This window comes from Macaca mulatta, chromosome 8 (genome assembly GCF_049350105.2).
Source record: "Macaca mulatta isolate MMU2019108-1 chromosome 8, T2T-MMU8v2.0, whole genome shotgun sequence".
NCBI classification, from domain to species: domain Eukaryota; kingdom Metazoa; phylum Chordata; class Mammalia; order Primates; family Cercopithecidae; genus Macaca; species Macaca mulatta.
Window position 1 is genome coordinate 110,124,730 of NC_133413.1, and position 13,619 is coordinate 110,138,348.

Genomic DNA, 13,619 nt, shown 5'->3' on the forward strand with positions numbered 1-13,619 from the left:
GTTAATATATTATCACAATAAAAAATAGTGTGTGTCGTATTTTCAGAAAACCTTTTCCCCTGTTTTATATGTGTATACTGGATTACAATAAAAGTGTGCTTGTTATTTTGAGTTAGGGTTAAGACATTTGAAAAACAACCATTGTAAGGAGTGGAAGAAACACAGTGCAACAGGCACACACGTCCTCCTGCATCCTCTCTCACCCATTCAGCACTCTCCAGGGGGGGACAGAGCAGTGTTCCTGCAGTGTGTAGGGGAGAATTTATGTGAACCAACTTGAGAGACAGTGCCCCATTGAGATGAATGCCAATATGCTGTTGTGAGATCCCTCTTAGGAAGCTAAAGAGAATCAATTAACATTAACCTATATAGCCAGTATGGTACCTTGTCTTGCCAACAAGAAAAAGAAGAATGGATTTTTTTTCATCATTTTTTTTTAATCGAATGGTAGATACCATGCTAAGTAGTTTATATGCAGTAACTCATGTAATATTTGAAAAAGGTAGGTCTAATTTCTGTACTCATTTTATAAATGAAAAATACTGAGATTTAGCCAAGTGAAATAAGTTGCCTAATACTACAATATAAATTATAGCAGTGTATACATTTCATTCTGGGTTCTCCTACCTTGGTCATTCTCTGCTTAATCTCACAATCATGGTGGAAAGCAAGGAGGAGCAAGTCATGTCTTAATCTCTATGCTATATTATACTACATTATAAAATCTTTATTACCATAAAGGGATCCTTACAGAAGTGACATTCAGGGCTGGATCTTTAGGGATTGTGCCTGGGTCCCCACAGTGCCATTAAGATAGGATCAGTCTACATCTAAATGTACTGGATACTCCTTGTTTAAATAATTGATCCCTTCTATAGGTCACTCAGGACAGTTGGTAAGTAATTCTTTGGCTAAAATGAAGGTATAAGTAAAACACATGCCATCCTTCTCACTGTCTAGAATGCTTCCACTGTTCTAAAATAACACTTAAATAACCCTCTGAATAAATTACTGAATCGTGAATTGTGTATATTACTATTTGAGAGATCTTGCTTCCAGGAGCTATTTTCCAGCATGTTAAAAGTGAAGAGCGGCCGGGCGCGGTGGCTCACGCCTGTAATCCCAGCACTTTGGGAGGCCAAGGCGGGCGGATCACAAGGTCAGGAGATCGAGACCATCCTGGCTAACACTGTGAAACCCCGTCTCTACTAAAAATGCAAAAAATTAGCCGGGCGAGGCGGCGGGCGCCTGTAGTCCCAGCTACTCGGGAGGCTGAGGCAGGAGAATGGCGTGAACCCGGGAGGCGGAGCTTGCAGTGAGCCGAGATCGCGCCACTGCACTCCAGCCTGGGCGACTAAGCGAGACTCTGTCTCAAAAAAAAAAAAAAAAAAAAAAGTGAAGAGCACCAGATAATTCTGTGAACACTGCCATTGGCCATGAATTTGACCTGTTTTGAAAGTCTTTTGGGAAAAGCGGAAGTATTGAAATACAAATACTATAAGTTGTGAGATTTTTTTACTTTTGTTTTTCTGCTTATTATACATCTGATGTTTGACCTTTTGAGATCTGAATCAGATTAAAGTTCACTGTTGTACCTAATTAGGGAAATTATACAAATGTAGCTACTGCAAGTCTCTAGCAGAGTCATCACTCATATTTATGACTATTTAGTCGTATTGTACTTAGATCATTTTAATCCTTAGGTGAAAGGTAAACACATAAATGCTACTTTTATAGTATATAATGGTGATTTAAGTTAAGAATATCAAAAACTATAAATGTGCTAATGTAAAATAGAGTTAAAGTATATTCAAATTACATATACCACATTTTGTGTTTAAGAAGTGTGTGATTTTGTTGACTCCAGTTTTTAAGTAAAAGTTTTAATTTTTGCATACAGATTAACCTAGTAACCATTTTAGTCAGGATTTCAAGATTGAAGGAGTATTGCTGACTAGAGTAGTGCTACTAGCACTAATGCTTACTGGAGTATGATTTTATGATTCAGGAGCTACTGTATATACCTAAAAATATGTCTTACCATTGCTTTGTGCATTTAATTTAGGAAAAGTGAAGAATCAACCAATTTGTTACAAGTAAATATTGTATTAGATACTCATGATGTTTTAGCAAACTTTTGCAATATATTATAATATTTGCCACTCTCAGGAGATAGAAAAATAAATCAAGAGTGTCAAAAACTGTAATTGGCCAGGAAAATGCTTCAGATAAACCCCTCAAACTGTGTACCCATTTTTAAAAACTGGTCCCATAGAACTCTTGCCTGGATTTTTAGTAATATTTTGACTAACATTGTGCCCTATTTCTAAAAACTTACATGAGTAGTATAAGGGAAAGAGTTCAAATGCGTAAAACACATATACAACTAATATATTTTCCTCTTTCTGAATAAATACAAGTTTTAATTTTATCTTGCCAATGAAATCTTTTGTTAACTCTACAAATTCCTAGAAAGTTACTTGGATTACTGTGCCCATTATAGATGTTTTAAGAATATACTTAGCTGCGTTTTTGTGCATAGTCAATAACCTAGTGCTCCAAAGTCTGTTTTCTTTGTCTGCAATGGAGATTTACTAGCATTGCAGTAAATGCTTACACCACATAACTAAACTCTTCGAGGTTAAACAACTCAGTAAACATGTCGCAATGCTCCTAGCTTTCATTTTCACCAGCCTGTTTCACAACCTCTTTCAAAACCCAATGGAAGATTCACACCTCTGAAAATCCCACATGATTCACCCATGCCATTAAGTTCCTCTTGTGTTTCCACTCTGGCAGCACTTCCCACTTGCCTATTCCTGGGGGTTGGTTCTGTTTGGTAATTTTTGTAAATGTCTACGTACTGAGTATCACCAGTTAGACTGTGAGTTCTTTGAAAATCAAGGATTTCTTTCTTTAGTGTTTCCTGTCACAGTTCTTCCTAGGACACTGTAAATCACATTGCTTGTCTTTAGGCTCCTCATGGATTTGGGAGCCAGGCTGTGATAGCTACAGAGCATATTTCAGCATGAAAAGAAGGGAGTGAAAGATAGTGAGTAGTGGGGAAAAGGCAACATCGATTCAGTGATCTACAGTTAACAGGACAACATCAATTCGGTGATCCACAATTAACAGGATTGTTGTTCTCCTCCAACAATCCCAAATTCCCAGGTTTTGTGCTCCTGTTAGTATTAATGCAATCTAGGCAGCATGCTTCCTGTGCACAGCAGCAGCCACCATGTGCAGACATCTTCCCTTCTATGGATACCTTCACTATTCATTTTAATCAGATTTAACTTGTTTTGATCAGATTTAACTCATATAAGCTGGGAGTTGTGGCTCATGCCTGTAACCCCAGCACTTTGGGAGGCCAAGGTGGGTGGATCACTTGGGGTCAGGAGTTCAAGACCAGCCTGATCAACATGGTGAAACCCCATCTCTACTAAAAATACAAAACTTAGCTGGGCGTGGTGGCAGGCGCCTGCAATCCCAGCTACTCAGGAGGCTGAGGCAGGAGAATCACTTGAACCTGGGAGGCAGAGGTTGCAGTGAGCCAAGATTGTGCCACTGCACTCCAGCCTGGCCTGGACAACAAAACGAGACTCCGTCTCAAAAAAAAAATAAAGATTTAACTTGTATAAAATAATGTTAAGAGGATGGGCAAGAGAGGACCCATGCATTGTAATTGTCCATGGAACCCTAATTCTTCTAGACAAGGTCATAACTTTTATGGCACCCATTACAGTAGGGAGTGAGTGCTTAATGAAGAATATTGACTGATCCCTATCTGAATATGGGTATGGACAATCTGGAGAAGTAAAATAAAAGTGAAATATTTGGCCAGGTGCGGTGCTCACGCCTGTAATCCCAGCACTTTGGGAGGCCAAGGCGAGCGGATCACGAGGTCAGGAGACCAAGACCATCCTGACTAATACGGTGAAACCCCGTCTCTACTAAAAATACAAAAAATTAGCTGGGAGTGGTGGCAGGTGCCTTTAGTCCCAGCTACTCGGGATGCTGAGGCAGGAGAATGGCGTGAATCCAGGAGGCAGAGCTTGCAGTGAGCCTAGATCGCGCCACTGCACTCCAGCCTGGGCGACAAAGCGAGATTCTGTCTCACAAAAAAAAAAAAAAAAAGTGAAATATTTATGGTGACACTGAAGTATTGTGTTTTTGAGTGGCAGAGTCACACTCTGAACTGCACTGATCTTAATAACAGAACGAATGGCCCAAAATTTTGTGAGATGTGGATGGAAGCAAATTGATTTGGAGATAGATCAGCATGAGTTGGCATTTGAGGAATCCTTTGAAAGTTTTCTGTGAAGAATTCATAGAGAATAATCAACATGATTCCAGGCTGGAATGTAGTGCATGACAGCCTTGACCTGCTGTGCTTAAGCAATTCTCCCACCTCAACCACCGAGTAGCTGGGACTGCAGGTGCATACCACCACATCCAGCTAATTTTCTGTAGAGATGAGGTCTCACTGTGTTACCCAGGCTGGTCTCGAACTCCTGAGCTGAAGTGATCCTGCTACCTCGGCCTCCCAAAGTACAAGGATAACAAACATGAGCCACTGCACCCGGCCAAAAACGAACTTAGTTTTTAAAAAAAAACTAATTTACTCGAGAAAATACTGAAGATTTGATAAAATATTGACTATAGAATTTTCAGTACTAGTTTTAGAAATCCTTATAAAAAGACATTTCACTCATGTAATATTGGGCAATTTTGGTTATTGAACTTCTTTTATCACTTCTTTCCCATAGCTCTGCAAGTGAGTCTGGTTCTCAAAGCACTTATGATCCACTTGTGACTCCAACAGCCCTGGCTGCCTGTACCAGAGTTGACTCCTGCTTTACCCCATGGTTTGTCCCATCCCTTTGCGTTTCCTTCCAGTTTGCACACCTGGAATTTCATCTTTGTCATCACCTTGACCAACTAGGCACAGGTACTCTTTTCTTTAGCATCAGAATAACATCCATTTAATACTTACCATTTTCTCTTGAGTGTTTTCAGAACAGAAGTCATCAGTCTTAGATAACGTATCTTCAGGAAGTATAAAGCGAGCAGTGGCAAAGTTATCCTGGGGTTGACTTGGCAACACAGGCATAACCTTTACTTCTGAACCAGCTTATGAACCTATTATATAAATTGTCAATGGTATTGAGCTGACATGTTTTTGAATGCTACCTAATGAGAATTTTTCAAGGAAGTTAGTTTTACTATAATTCCAATTATGATCTTGTATTAGTTCATTTTTCACGCTGCTGATAAAGACATACATGAGACTTCGAAGAAAAAGAGATTTAATGGATTTACAGTTCCACATGGCTGAGGAGACCTCACAATCAGGGTGGAAGGCAAGGAGAGCAGGTCACGTCTTACATGGATGGCAGCAGGCAAAGAGAGCTTGTGCAGGGAAGCTCCAGTTTTTATATAACCATCAGATCTTGTGAGACTTATTCACTGAATATCAGGAGAACAGTGCAGGAAAGACCTCCCCCACTGATTCAGTTGTCTCCCACCGGGTCCTTCTCACAACATGTGGGAATTCAAGATGAGATTTGTGTGGGGACACAACCAAACCATATCAGATCTCTTTGAAAGAAATATGTCTGTTATTGTTCAGCATCCTGAGTCATTACATTAGTAGCAAATAGATTCCAAAAATACTTGGTATTGCCTGATTTCAAAAGCATGAGCACCTTCCACAAAAGATAGGCACAGTCTCAAATTAATTTAAAGGGGTATCATTTTTACAAGTTTAGAAGGAAGTTTAAATTTTCCCACACACCAAAGGTGGCCTTTTATAAGTTTACTAATGTTATTTGAACAATTATTTCTCAATCTTTATGTTCTGTACCAAACCTTTTCTAGGTGATACATGTTGATTCATGTATTAGGTTTTTAACCTACATGTAATAAAGGGAGGAGGAGAAAATCAGATTAAAACCAAACATAGCTGGCCGGGCATGGTGACTCACGCCTGTAATCCCAACACTTTGGGAGGCCGAGGCAGGTGGATCACAACGTCAGGAGATCGAGATCATGTCTCTACTAAAAATACAAAAAAATGAGCCAGGCATGGTGGCAAGTGCCTGTAATCTCAGCTACTAGGGAGGCTGAAGCAGGAGAATCACTTGAACCCGGGAGGCAGAGGTTGCAATGAGCCAAGATCACACCACTGCACTCCAGCCTGGGCGACAGAGCAAGACTCTGTCTCAAAAAAAAATAGCTGCTGTTAAGCATCTTGCCGTTTCAGCAAAACTGGAGTTTAACCTGCTTTCTCTAACTCTCTTTGAGTCATATTTTTGTTTTGGTTTTTGAGATTCAATTGGTAGATACAGAGCAGTTCTATAAAATTCTCTTTAGATGGATACCTGCTTTTCAGTTTATTTATTTGCTTCTGTGATCAATTTTTTGTGAAAGTAACTTCTGGACAATATATATTTAAGAGGCCTACTTGAACAAAACAGTTTTGTTTTCAGATATCAAATGGGAATCCAAAGATTATAATATCTTCAAGAAATAATTTGAATTTATTAAACACCAAAAACTAATTTCAATAATCAAAAAGTAAATAGTTTGAATGTCATTTCACCCTTTATTTTCACAAAGTATTGGCTCATCTTAATTGCTGTCTTTCTTGTTTGTTTTCTCAACAGCTGCACCACAGTACCTACAGCCATTTGTTTCTGATAGAAATATGCCATCTGAACTAGAATACATGATTGTTTCCTTCAGAGAACCACACATGTATCTTCGACAGTGGAATAATGGTTCTGTCTGTCAGGAGATCCAGTTCTCAGCTCAAGCAGACTGTAAACTTCTAGAGTGCAGAAATGTCACTATGCAAAGTGTGGTAAAACCCTTCAGCATCTTCGGGCAGATGGCAGTTTCCAGCGATGTAGTAGAAAAGCTGCTTGACTGCACCGTGATAGTTGATTCTGTATTTGTAAACGTTGGACAGCATGTAGTCCATTCTCTAAACACTGCAATACAAGCTTGGCAACAGGTATGCACATTCCATAACAGTTTACAGTTTAGTCACATATGATATTTTATTAGGTTCTGTATGCTATCACTTCTGATAATAAGTTAAACACAAACAAAAATGTGAGAGAATGAAGAATTTGATGGGCACCATTATACTTGAGGCCTTCTCTGTTTTGGCAAAGTGATACATGTTATTTTTGAAACACTGGAGAATATGGGTTCTCTACACATGCATTGGAGATCATGCCCACATTTTTGTGACTAATGTACCACATCTGTGTGGAAAGTAACATATTCCCAGAAATTTTTTCCAAGTATTTTGGCTTTAGTTTGCCAAAGCTTCAACTTAGCTATGTATCAAATTGTCTAAGTGTCCATTGCAGAAATAAAGAACCTGTGTGACCCTTTCTGATGATAAGCATTCCATCTTTTCAAACCAACAAACAAACAAAAAGCAGTGAGATGAAATATGTGAGTACAATACAGTCTTAGTTTTTTCCTCTACTCTCATTCTGACTTTTTGATTCACTAAAAAGTACTGGATAATGGATTTTTTTAATCAGTTAGAGAGCCTTGATTATTTTAATAATTGTTTAACTTTTATTTCTTATCAGAAATAAACCAAACCAAAAAAAGGGATGAAGTATAAGTCTATGATAAGTGGCATATTTAAAATGGGAAACCTGTCCATGTCTGCTAGCACCAAAGTAACTTCACAGAATATTTGGATGATAATAAGTTCAGCGATTTAAGAACAAATCACTTCTGTTTCCCTTACTGATTTTAGTGTTAGATCGTATTTCCATCAAGTTTGTGTTGCTATTTAAGCTGAGACTTTTCCCCACATTTTGTATATGTTACACACATTTGTGTGAAGCTGGCTCCCCAAGAGAAACGGTCCTTCATCCCCCACTGGGATGGAGCAGCTAAAGGGAAGAGAAGCTTTTGTTCTTTAACTTAAGAATTTGTATGGGAATAAATGTTTTTCTTTATATGCATGAAGACCTATACAAGACCAAGGAATTAATTACCTAACATGGCACTACAATAGCAAAGGGAAAGAAGATAACACATCTGTTTTATATTTTAAAAATCTTTTTTAAGGGCATTCCATGGTTTTCTTGTTGCAAAGGACATGCGTAAAATAAGAGCTAGTGTGATCTAAATCTTTGCAGCTGGTTCAAATAGCCATGTGAAAAAAACCTCTATGGATCCAATTTCTGTTTTTTGGTCATATTTTGAACAATGCATTTAATAAAAAACAAACCTAGAAAATATAAAAGAATCATTGATAGAACATTTAAACCCAGGATATTTTTGTCTTGGTATCAGAGCCATTATAAGGGGACTCATGTGTAGCAACTACTGCAAAATGGCCTTCAGAAATACCAGTTTCCTCCCAGGGTAAAAATACTCTCTTAGACACAGCTATACATATAAATAAAATATGGTGCATAAATATTTAAATGTTTTAAACCACATCAGAGTGTGAATGACTGACTGGCTAACATAGTGCCTTGAAGGAATATTCTGAGTTTTTTTAAATGGAATTGTATATTTGATTAAGTAGAGCCATATGTCACGTAGCATATTGCTGACAGGTACATTCTATGAATAGTTGGTTCTGATTTATACAGGGATTTGGCAACGTTAACATGAGCCACAAGAGGATATACTTCTGTAATTGTTGCTGTAATTTTCTTGTTTCCTCTCATGTCAAGGGTACTTGCCACCAAGTTTTAATGTGGTAGGCACCTAACCCTGTGTATTCTAAAGTAAATATGAACGTGCACTGCTTTGAAATTATAGGACATTTGACATTGAAATGGGCTTACAAAGGGTTATTAAGTTCATTGTTTCTAAGATGTTCTGAATGTGGTTTATCCCCTTTCGAAAGGGAAGTTTAGTTTCCCAAACTTGAATTTTATTGTGTGTATACTGCTCACATACAGTATAATTGCTGCCAGTGAAAAATATGAATTTAATAAGCAAGCAAAGTGATTTTAGTTATCCACATACTTTTTATTGGATTCATATTGGAGACAAGTCATTTTTCCCCAGTGTGGATGGACCAGACAGTTGAAGCATGAAACAATTTGGCCTTCCACCTTTAGGTCATGAGTTCAAGATTAACAGAAGCCTTCATCAGTGTCTGATTTCTCTGGCTATAGATTTTCTTTTCTCTTTTATAAATGATGACTGTTTTGTGAAAACAGATTAAGGATCCAAAATGCCACTTGCAGTCTGTTTTATATTTCTATGTCACTTTCCCAGATTTGGACAAAATAGTATTAAAAGGGTTTTTTTCTTAAGGTTACACTTATGTGTCTTCTCTAACACCAAAATGGTATCTCTGTTTAATTGCAAATGCTTGTATGACACTCGATGAAACTTAAATGTGGATAAGCCATCTTTTAATTACAATTCCAAGTGAGCATTCTGAGGCTCAACATCTATGATGTGACGTCAAATACATATGAACTTTTTAATATTATAACAGAATTTAAAACATTCCAGGAAATGCTTAAACTTATTACAGTTATAATGAACTCTACAGATGAAGGAGCAGTAGAGAAATAGTTCCCTGAGGACTTTGAATATTCTTTAGAAAAATGTAAACAACCCCCTTGTGTTCTTTAATTTACATTTTTTCCTAAAACCCTCATCATTTATTAAAGGTCAGTTTTTAGAGATGAAGAAAGTAATATGATTTTTTTTCTACTCAAGCCCCATCTGGTAACTTAACCTCTGTGTTACCAGCAGATTGATCCCAATTCATTATGAAAACTGAATTTTAATCTCAGGATGTGTAACTAAGTGGGAGATTGGAATCATATTCCTTTCTTCATGTCTGTACTCGCACTGAAAGGAAAGAAAAATGTTTACAAGTAGAGCAGTTCATGTTGATTATATAATGCTCAATGGAAAAATCTCATCAAAACTAATTACATACTATGATTCCAGTTTGATTAAAGGTTTGTAGATAAATATATAAAAAAGGATTGGATAGGACAGACTAGAATAGTAACAGGCAGGACATTCAGAAGGGAAAAATTACTTGAAGAAAATTCACCAAAATGTTAATAGTAGTTATTGCTGAGTTTAAAATTAAAGATTTTTAAAAATCCATACTTTCTGTATTTCCTAATTTTCCCTCCCCTTATTCTCCCCTCCCCTTCTTCTCCCCTTTATTTTCTAACTTTGTACAGTGAATATATAATTATAGTTTTACAAATTACATCTACTAAAGTTTTTGTTTATTTCCTAAGTATTTATCGGCCAGGCATTATGCTGGATACCAGAGATAAAACCGTAAAGAATACAGATGTGGTTGCTGCCCTTCTGCAGCATAAAGTCTAATTATGGAGACAATATTGAACCCATAATGGTACAAATTAACAAGTGCTCTGAAGGTGAAATATAGAATCTTATATAAGCATAAAATAGGAGAACCTAACTTGACCCGGGAGGATCTCAGAAGGCTGCTCTTAAAACCAGCCTTAAAACAGGAATCTGAAAGTTGAATAGAAACAAGTTGGTCAAACAAGAAATGGAGAAAAAGATGTCTAAGCAGAGGGAGGCTCTGAGGCAGGAAGTAGTTTGATGTGTTGGATGAGTTGGAAGGAGGTCAGCATAGTGCTGGAGCAGCTGGAAAAGGCTGGTGGAGCTGGAGTGTCCTGAACAAATGCCGTCAGCAAATGGAGAGTAGCTCAAGATACAGTTGGAGGCATGGGCAGGGGCTGGGTGAAACAATTCATCTAAAACTCAACAGCAGGCAAGTTTTGAAATCATTGCTACCATTAAAAGCCAGAGTAGAGAGTATCATGGTAGATGACCGATGCTTGTTGTTATGAGTACTTTGGTCTCACTTAGCCAGAAACTCTTTTGGTGGTTAGTGTGACTGTGAAGCAAGGTTCAGTTCAATGGGAACAGATGGATGATGCGAGAGGGCTTAGAAGTCCTCAAGGACCTCTGGAAAAATGAGGTATGTCAGGGCCACTTCACCACCTGCAGCATGGAGCCTGCCCACCTACTTCAAGGGCATTTTGGATGACTAGGAGTAGACTCTGTTTCCCAAGATGAGTCTGTATCCTGATGGGTACAAGTCTGGTCATGGCCCAGGCTGGATTCCAGGTACATTCATCTGTAGTCTCCTTGGCCTCATGCCTCCTCTGCACTTGAATCACAATGCTTCTGAGTTGTATCTCTGTTTACTCCCCTACTTCTCAGTAAAGTGGCAAATGATGGAGTGTGGCATTTTGACATTATTTAGATCCATACGGGAAATAGAGGCCAACTGGAGAAACATGTTATCTCCCATTATCTGCAAATGAATTAGCTACTTATGATTTTTTTCTTATATTCTCAAGTTAATCATTTATTTAGCATTCTTTTAAGTTTACCAAAAGTGTGTTTATTGCTTTTAAGCCATAGTCTAACTAGAGTGATAAAAGAGTAAGCACAGAAATACTTTATTACTTTGCCAGTGTTTTAATGTAGCAACAACCAGTGGAGGCACCATTAAATGAGAAAGGAGTTATCAGCACAGGAACATATTATTAATTTGCTGCGCTTTAGCTGACTAATGAAGGATTTTAGCTGATTGATGACTATTAGCTGAAACAGATACCGAAAAGTGTTTCAACTCACATTATTTCTCATGAAAACTGCAACTTGGCTTACAGTGACTCTGGAGTTGATCTGTTTTGTATGTTCAGCCTCTTAACAATAGAGGGAAAGTTATGGTTTTATTTACATCTCTCCCTGAGCAGATTTACACACACACACATATCCACCCTCCCCCTTAAGGGATCTGGGGATGTTTTACCTAAATGATTCTTACTTTCTGTAGGGTACAAACTGTGGCTTTGGTAATTGGTCTTGATTGTTGAGTTTAGAAGCCGGGAACATGGTAATTCTAGCCTCCAGTACTGTTCAAAAACATGCAGTACCCAGTACAGCACTCTTTGTAGCATGTTAATTCACTTTAAGAAATGTTAAAAGTTTGAAGGATCTCATTGTTCTTTTACTCTTCAGTGTGTATGATTTATTTTGAGGGAGTATAAATCAAAACACATTCTTGAAACATTTAAAATCTCTTAAAGGTATTTTGTGTGTGTGTGTGTGTGCTTATCCTGGCAGTATAGAATACTTTGTATACCAGAGCTAATGACAACAGATCTTTTAGGGTTTCTGTGTTGTAACAATCGCCACTGGGCAGACAGCTGCCAAACATCTTGCAATTAATCTGATCCATGTTGGCTTTCGTATCCTTTTTCTTTCAGAACAAATGCCCTGAGGTAGAGGAGTTGGTCTTCAGCCATTTTGTGATCTGTAATGACACACAGGAGACACTGCGGTTTGGCCAGGTGGATACTGATGAAAATATTCTGCTGGCGAGTCTCCACAGTCACCAGTACAGCTGGCGCTCTCACAAATCCCCACAGGTATTTGAGAAACACCCTTACAAACAGCCATTGTTAAGGTTGGGGATTCATTTCTTCTGCACTTGTGTGCTTGTCCAGTTATTTTCCTTTTTAAGTCTCCGAAGGAACCACACAGCGTAGCTACATCTGACAGAAACTCAAGAGTGTTTAGAGATGGGAGCACACGCTTCTCTTGGAATGGAATGTTTTCCTGTTTAGCCCGGGTGCTTGGGGGGCAACAGGGTGTGGTGATGAAGAGGCTGACTCGAGAGCCAGGTTTGGATCCTAGCTGTGTATAACTTTGCTCTACTTTCTGTTCTTCAGTTTTCTCATATGTATAATGGGGATAAAAGTAGTACCTATTTCAAAGGGTTATAAGGACTAAGTGAATTCATACATATAAGGCATTAATGTGTAAGCATTATGTGTTGGGTATTATTATTCATTTGTTTCTTCAGATTTTTTTCTGTGTGTGTCCTTGGTAGCAGGCACATGCTAGGCACTGGGAATTCAAAAAGAGGTAAGTCACAGGCCTTGCCCTCTGAGGACAGCTCACAATCTGTGATACAATGACAATGAAAAACTACGTCCAAGGCAGCACTGAGAAAAGACACACCAGAGGATGTCTGTTTTCCAAGTAGTGTAATTTCATTTTCCTGTCCCTTTAGATGGGAATAATTAGAGATATGTGTCCTGTAGCGATAATATGAAGATGAATTAAATACAAAGATGTAGTCTTAAGTGAGCAAAATAAATCCTAGGAAGTACTCTCAGGAATAATGTATTTGTTAAACTGGATAATAAGGAAACTACTGCCTGCTTGTGATTAAAAGAAAGTCATTAGATTAGAGAACAAGTTTTCCCATCTGGTCTCTAGACCAGCATCAGACTACATTATACCCTTGGGCTCCAAATGAGGGTAGCTAGATGCTGATTTCTTACTTGTTTTTTCATCAGATTGCCACACTATTGGTATACAATTTGGAAAAGTAGATATAATGCAGTATTTCTTATTTTGTTCACATTAATCTGACAGGACACTGAAATACATGACTTTTTTTCATAAAAATTTTCTCACATGATATGGTATTACACTCATATTTTTAGGGTAAATCACATACCCTTGTTTTCTAATTTTCCTCTTGAGAAATGTCCATGTTAGAAGTATTTAAGTTGTTTCTCACTTGTAACATA

General features: G+C 38.0%; 1 protein-coding gene across 21 annotated transcripts in view; it reads left to right on the forward strand.

The window, feature by feature from the left end:
• VPS13B (vacuolar protein sorting 13 homolog B) overlaps window positions 1–13,619 on the forward strand; it is an 856,590-nt gene that overhangs the window by 751,061 nt on the left and 91,910 nt on the right. For all 21 annotated transcript variants that reach the window (XR_013397363.1, XM_077943895.1, XM_077943898.1 and 18 more), the window contains exons 41-43: window positions 4,770–4,951; window positions 6,669–7,018; window positions 12,285–12,446. Coding sequence is in view for 20 of the 21 variants with exons in the window: in XM_077943895.1 (XP_077800021.1) it covers window positions 4,770–4,951; window positions 6,669–7,018; window positions 12,285–12,446 (694 nt within the window). In the remaining variant the exon portion in view is untranslated. The remainder of the gene's footprint in view (window positions 1–4,769; window positions 4,952–6,668; window positions 7,019–12,284; window positions 12,447–13,619) is intronic.